The sequence below is a fragment of the Amphiprion ocellaris genome, chromosome 4, assembly GCF_022539595.1.
Source record: "Amphiprion ocellaris isolate individual 3 ecotype Okinawa chromosome 4, ASM2253959v1, whole genome shotgun sequence".
Classification (NCBI taxonomy): Eukaryota; Metazoa; Chordata; class Actinopteri; family Pomacentridae; genus Amphiprion; species Amphiprion ocellaris.
In genome coordinates, this window is record NC_072769.1 from 24193749 (window position 1) to 24201508 (window position 7760).

Genomic DNA, 7760 nt, shown 5'->3' on the forward strand with positions numbered 1-7760 from the left:
TCAATGGGGTACTTCAGGGTCAGGATGCCCCTCTTGCTCTGGGCCTCATCGCCCACGTAGGAGTCCTTCTGACCCATACCGACCATTACACCCTAAGGGGGAGAGGGTAGAAGGTAAGGTCTAACTGCTCACATGTATCTTGAGACAACTGACAACATCTAAGATGACAGATAGGTTTTTAGTTTTTATCTGTGATGCTGCGGCTCTTGCCTACCTGGTGACGGGGGCGGCCAACGATGGAGGGGAACACGGCCCTGGGGGCATCGTCTCCAGCGAAGCCAGCCTTCACCAGGCCGGAGCCATTGTCGCACACGAGGGCGGTGGTCTCATCGTCATCACACATATTTGCGGATTCTAATGGGAGAAAGTCAGAGGTGAGATTTTAATGCAACAGGAAGACTAAACAGTACTTAACGCAGTGGGGGGGGAAAAGTGGAAACAATTCCACAGCAGTTGGAGATTAATTTTCTGTCAACGAAATAATTGTTTTGGGTCAAAAAGATTTTAAAAAATTCAACTTTTGTTATATCGTACATCGGAATCATTGGAGTTCTCTCTATAACATAATATTGTAATGCCTTAATTGATTTTTGAACTTTCATTCAGACTAAAAACAAGTGGCAAAAACACAAGTCAGCATTTAAAAACTGGCCATTTTAGGTTGATTTAACTTCCATAAATATCTTAATTAGAATTAATTGCTAATTTAGCTTCTTGTTATATTACCTGCATGCCATTTATAGACAAATATACTGCTGCTGTTCTTATAAAGTATTATTTAAAATTATTACACATTGTCTGCGTGACAAAAAGCAGTAAAATAACCTACATTGTGTTGCTGCAATGAACACACACTCTGTTGTCTAAAACTGAAAAATTACATGCTAACAACTATAACTCAGTCATCTTAAATAGCCTCCCTCAGCCCTGCAGAGTCGGGATTGTGTATATCATTAAACCAGAGGGTATTAATCAGCTAAAAACAGGTTACTCCGCCTGCCATGATAAGTAGTCATTAAAGAACACTGTTAAACCTCCCACAGTGTAATGATACCTTCAATTGTTCCCCATAAACTCCACAATCTGATCTTTCGTCTGCTGTCCCTCCTTGACTTGCTCTTGTTTTGGAATTGCTCTTAAAAGGTTTACTGGTAAACAGTCCTAAATCAACACGAAAAGCACTTTTAGGAGGACAAGAGCCAGCTCAGGCTTAGGGAGGGGAAAAAAATGTAAAGTGATTTGTTTGGCTGCATTGAATCAATTAGGATTCAATTGTGATTACTGAGGACATCTTAAGTGCAGAAATAAATTAAAATCCTATCTATACACTATACACATTTATAATGTGCCTGTTTCTTGTGTAGTGCGTTTGTATTGGCAGAATTTCCGACGGCCCTGAAGGCAGCAGGCCTGGCTCCCTGACAGGAGGTTTCCTTTGACTGTCAAAACAAAAGCGGCTTTTTCTACACGCTGACACTGACCTGAAGCCGGCTGTGGTTCGCTGCCAGCTCCCTTCACTGAACCACTTAGTCTGGATTATTCACCATCTGCTTCACTCACTTAAACTACAAGCACCGACTTTAACTAATTATCACAACAACTCTCTCCTTCCTACACCCGCCCAGACGCCCCGCTCCTCCAAGCCGCTTACCTCTGCTTGTCTCCGGCGGTCAGTGAGGCAACTTTGCTGGTTCCAGCTGAGGCGGTGACCGGCAGCGACCACCGGGGTCCTTATATACATCTAACCCCCCGGACGGTTTCGTCCCGTGCAGACAGCCGGTCGGAATGTCCCGGTATCCACCAGGAATTCAAACGGCACTTCGTCCATATTTGGTCGTGCGCGGGGGTCGTCGCATGCATACACGCAGAGGCTCGCGCGCCGGCCGGGCCATATATGGAGAGGAAGGCCGCGCGAGGCTGCCGCGGAGCGCACGAGCCCGTGTATGGAGCGAGACCCACCGAGCGGCAGACCGCCGCACGCAGAGCACAGACGGTGATTTTAGTCCAGAGATGCTAAGTGAAGGGTTTGGAAGCAGGAAAAATTTATATTAGGCCGTAAAATTGGCACAGCTCCTTTCATTCACATACTATTTGAGTGATAAGCTGACAGGTGACTCATTTATGTTGTGATATGATAACGTCGATGTAAAGCACTTCACATTTGTCCATGAATTTTAAAGACTTTGCGTATCTACTTCTTTACTTGTTTCGTGTATGAATGCAAATCGACAACTTTAACAATCAATAATCCGTTACTTGTTTAAATAAACAAAACCCGGTGGACTTCTGCCATATGATAACAAAACTGTTATAAAGTTATAAAGACAACTGCAAAAAATAATGACTCCAACTAAAATTGCCATTCAGTGATTGGCTTGACAAAATGTAAAGTATTAAATACACAAGCTGCATTCTTCCACTGTTTTCCTGTTACACTCATTATATGAACCATTACAGGTTTTCAGTTAATATAATTTTAGTCAAAATTCTGTAGTTGTGGAGAAAAATGGCGTCAAGCAAAAAACCCAGAGGACATTTTTAAATTGAATCTTATTGAATGTGCCTTTCTGTATTTTTGTGTTACATTCTGCATAGCAAGTTAATCCACAGGCTTTAATCAGTGCAGGTTTAGAACAAAGGTTAGCTGCTGTATCTGGTCCAGATCTGGAATGAAGATGGGATGTAAATGCTCACAGGGTTTAAGAATCAGGCTAATTTCTGGGCAGGTTTTCTGTGGTGCAGACTGGGAAGAATCTGGGTTGTCGATGAAATCACAATATGAGGGGTAACCTCCTTAAACAGTTCAAAATCAGTTTTAGTGGCCAACACAACATACAAGGAATTTGGTTTCGGCTGTTGGTGTCACCCTAGGAAAAAGAAAAGGGAATAATAGAAAACTATAGAATAAAGAAGAAAAAAATAGTAGTAATAAAAATAAATATAACACAATATATACAGATATTTACAAAGCTAGAAAGGAATATATAAACACATTAGTGCAAATGATAATTGCCAGAGTGATAATACAGTGCAAAAAGCAGAGAATACTGTTGTTAGTGTAGTGAGTGCAGTGCTGAGGCTGCCATCTGCAGCACCATCTTGCATTTAAGTTTTCATTTTTGACAGTTTGGTCAGTATTTGTGCAATACTTCTGTCACTGGAATAGGAAGCGTTCTTTTAAGATGCATTTTTACATTGACTTCTTTGCACAAAGTTACTTTTGTATGTTGAATATCATCTTTTACATTTTTTTCCCCCTTAGTTTGTTGTGTTTTCCAGAATGGTCTAACATTCCAAGCGCCACTGTAATGCTATATTTGGGTTATGGGTCACTAAAATGTAGACCATAAAGTATTACTTTAATCATATAAAACTCAGTTTGGATTTTTTGTGGGTTAGACCACTCTGCTTCTAACCCCCTCAGTTATCCTCATGTCTCCTCACAGTTTTAACCTCCTGAACCATTTCAGTTAAAATAGCTTTAAAGGACAAATTCAATTTACATAATGCCATATTCTACTTGCCAAAAAGTGACTGCATCAGCTACACTGCGACTGAAATGTTATTACTGCATCAAAATGACTTGATTCCATTCAGAGAGTCAAATATTAGAGACAACCTATAGGATAATAACAAATCCATTTATCAGGATATTAAACATACCAAACATATATAGTCTAAACATCAGAGGCAACACTACACATTCTGCCAATCATAGGGCTGCAACTAACGATTATTTTCATTGTCAACAAATCTATTGATTCCTTTCTGGTTTATTTGATTAATCTTTTGTTAAAATCTCAGAAAATGGTGAAGAACCAGATTTCTTTTTATCAAATTTCAGAATAACATCCTCAAGTGTTTGGTTTTGTCCACAGCCCAAAAATATTCTGTTTACTGTCATAGGGAAGTAAAGAAGCCAGAGAATATTCACATTTAATATGCTGGAGTCAGAAAATTGAGATTTTTTTCCTTTAAAAATTACCGAAACCATTTCACCTATTATCAGAATAAATGAGTCTGCAGGGACGGTTTTTACATTTATAAGCAGAAAATCACATGAAACAAAGTCCTGAAGACCAAAGGACCTGAAGAGTTTTTAAGCACAGAAAGAAGTAACCTAAATTTAAGTCCTCAATGGAATGTAAGTGACATGCTTTAGAAATACAGCAGAAAGTCCTTCTGTGGAAGTAGCTAAAGTGAAAAGTATTGAAGAAAACAGTACCAATTTAAATGTAAGAGACAAAACGTCTAAAGGAGCATTTAAAATTGAAATGCTAAAACCAGAAATTAAGATAAAGAATATTGCTGAAGCAGTTATTCCTTTGAACATGCTGAACATGTTAACAGAAATCAAGATGTCCATTGTGTTGAAACACTGTATAAAAAGTTGAAGTTCAAGCACTGAAAGTATTTGCTGTGTGTACGTAAAATGAACTATGAAAAGTAGCTGAAATTACTTAGTTGAAGTTAAGTAAACGGTGTCTTTGTGCTGTATAACAGCTGAAGTGACAGTTTTTATAGAATTACTGCAAAAATCTATGAAATGGAAAACCTTGAAATAAGTTCAAGTGAAATTCTGAATGAAGCTGACAAGCTGTGTTAAGATTGGGGTTGAATTTGAACAAACTTTTGAAGGTCAAGCACTGAAATAAGGTGAAGAGAAATCAGTAAAAGGAGCTGAAATGTTTGCTGAACTCAGGAAAAATAATGAGGATTTCTGAAACACAGTCACATTTTGTGTATTGATGTCTACATACAAGCAGCAGACTTATTAATGAGAGCAGAAGCTGCTGTCAGCCAGAGTCCAGAGGAATAAACAGCTGATCAAAGGTTGTGGAGAATTTCTAACACCCTGAGATTCCTCCAGATTTGTTCAGAGGTTGTGTTTCTCAGCTGAGAGCTCAAACAACAATATCCACAAAGCAGCTGAGACACTCACGCTCCATTTTTAAAACAACAGGCTCAGAACCTCCAACTCGTCAGACAGCTGCAGACGGAGACCAGATTCCTCTGAGGGACAAAAACCGAGCCAACAGGCCCCACTGTGTTTACCCAACTGTCGGCTGAGCCGGCCGAGGTGTCAGGATTCCCAGAAGCCGGGAGGGTTTTGAAATGGATGATGACCTGAAACTATGACACAAGACTGCAGCCATGAACCCAAATGGGAAGAGGACGGAACTCAAACATTTGGTGGCAAAAATACCTTCCCTCTTATAGTCATCACACAGAAAAACATTTGAATCTTCAGCACAGTTAACACACTCACTAGCCACTTTATTAGGTACACCTGTTCAATTGCTTGCTAACACAAAAAGCTAATCAGCCAATCACATGGCTGCAACCCAATGTATTTAAGCATGTAGACGAGGTCAAGACAGCTTGCTAAAGTTCAAACCGAGCATCAGAATGGGGAAGAAAGGGGATTTAAGTGACTTTTAATGTGTCGTGGTTATTGGTGCCAGATGGGCTGGTCTGAGTATTTCAGAAACTGCTGATCTACTGGGATTGTCATGCACAAAAGAGAAAATATCCAGTGAGCAGTAGTTGTGTGAATGAAAACATCTTGTAGATGTGAGAGGTCAGAGGAGAATGGACAGACTGGTTGGAGATGATAGAAAGACAACAGTAACTCAAATAACCACTGGTTAGAACCAAGGAATGTAGAACACCATCTCTGAACGCACAACACGTCCAACCTTGAAGAAGGTGTTCTACAGCAGCAGAAGATCACACTAGGTAACACTTCTGTCAGCTAAGAACAAGAAACTGAGGCTACAATTCACACAGGCTCACCAAAACTGGACAACAGAAGATTGGAAAAACATTTCCTGGTCTGATGAGTCTCCATTTCAGCGGGCAGAAATCTGCTGGAACTAACAGACCACAGCACCAGAATGTAATCTGCCAAACAGGACAAATGGAAAAGACCTTCATCTCGGTTGCAATCCCGCTCTGTGATTAAATAAGTGGGACTTTACATAAAGTTTTTAGCCTCTGAACTCTGTTACTCACATTAGGTTTCCTTCAAATTTAAATATTCTGTTGTCGCATATTGTTTCCATTGAGAAATATTCAAACCCAAACTCTGTGTCTTTTGAATTATGCACCTAATAGATTAAACTGTATTTCACATACACCACCGTTCAAAAGTTTGGGCTCACCCAGGCAAAAGCATGTTTTCCATGAAAACTCACACTTTCATTCATGTGCTAACATAACTGCACAAGGGTTTTCTAATCATCAATTAGCCTTTCAACACCATTAGCTAACACAATGTAGCATTAGAACACAGGAGTGATGGTTGCTGGAAATGTTCCTCTGTACCTCTATGTAGAAATTCCATTAAAAGTCAGCTGTTTCCAGCTAGAATAGTCATTTACCACATTAATAATGTCTAGACTGTATTTCTGATACATTTAATGTTATCTTCATTGAAAAAACTGCTTTTCTTTAAAAAAATAAAGAGATTTCTTAGTGACTCCAAACTTTTGAACAGTAGTGTATATTACCTAACAAGACACACTTTGGCCCACTCACAGTAGCTTTTTATAATCTACTGTGTTGTTTTGAAGAAATGATTGCTGGCTTTGCTTTACTCTGGTGACAGTCTTCCATCATTTGTATTATTTTATACAGGTTTTTTCAGACAGTGTCTCGATGCACAACGACTTGTACGTCAAGTTAACATCTTATGGTCCACATATGAGGGACTGATTAAGACATTTTTGTGTAAAAGCATTTGAAATGACTAAAGTGTGCTTGGTCAACTATCCTGCTTGGATAAACTCAATAATGTTCTCAGATATTAAAAGTTTAGCCGCCAGTTAAAATCTTTTCTGTGTGGACGTCTAGATTTTATTTGCACATGAATAAAATAGGAATGTGGATCTCAACATTATTACCAACTTCTAAGCTACAAAAATTTACATTATACAGGCTACCACTCGCTCTACCCTGCCATTTAAAAGGATTTTTTATGCCAGTATTTATGTTCTTTATTACAATGATAAGTTAATTTTCTTGAATTAGTCTGTTCACTAAATCCCTGATGAATACAGAATAAAATGCAGTGCTACTATCATTTTAAGGTGTCCAGAAAATGATTTGTTGGTTGTTTTTCTACTGTTGGAACCCAGTTTTTACTAAAACTTTTGGGCATTCCAACTATATTTTTATTCTCAAGGGAACTCTTCGTATATCTATTACATGAGGCAGTTGTGCAGAAGAGGGAGCAGCACATCCAACAGCTACAAAAACAGACTCCCCCACACTGTCTAACTTGCAATCATACATCAAAATTTACTTGCAATCATAAATGTATTGGTGCAGCGTTTTGGTACCAAAACGCTGCACCAATACATTTATGATTGCAAGTAAATTTTTATTAAAAGAAATGTGTTTTCTGTCCTGTATTTCCATGGAAATTGGCAAAATTAGCAATTTATGCCTATACATATAAAGGCCCAGGTGCCTTAAATTGAAGCCATTAAGCGTCTCTGTGATGTTTACATGAGAAGTTCTGAAGCATTAAACTGAGGTTTGTGAAATGTTAGATTACAGTTACGTACAGCTGGTGTCCCTATTCTAACCTAGTTTCACTATTTTTAGAGACTAGACCCTGAGAGTCATCTGCAGCTTCAGTGGCTGTGAAAGTGGATCATCGTGGAGGATCCCTGTCAGGGTGGCAGGCAGTCAGTCGAGGAGACCAAATCTATTTATAATCACCGCCTGCTGTTCGTCACTTAACACGAGGAAGT

The 7760-nt window shown here is 39.1% G+C and overlaps 1 protein-coding gene across 1 annotated transcript in view; it reads right to left on the bottom strand.

Moving 5' to 3' along the window:
- Positions 1-1812, bottom strand: part of acta1a (actin alpha 1, skeletal muscle a) — a 4080-nt gene extending 2268 nt beyond the window's left edge. The window contains exons 1-3 of the mRNA XM_023296736.3: positions 1652-1812; positions 215-354; positions 1-92 (exon numbers count right to left, since the gene is read on the bottom strand). The exon at positions 1-92 is cut by the window's left edge and continues 233 nt beyond it. Of these exons, the coding sequence (XP_023152504.1) occupies positions 1-92; positions 215-343 (221 nt within the window). The 5' untranslated portion in view covers positions 344-354; positions 1652-1812. The remainder of the gene's footprint in view (positions 93-214; positions 355-1651) is intronic.
- Positions 1813-7760: the final 5948 nt, after the last annotated feature.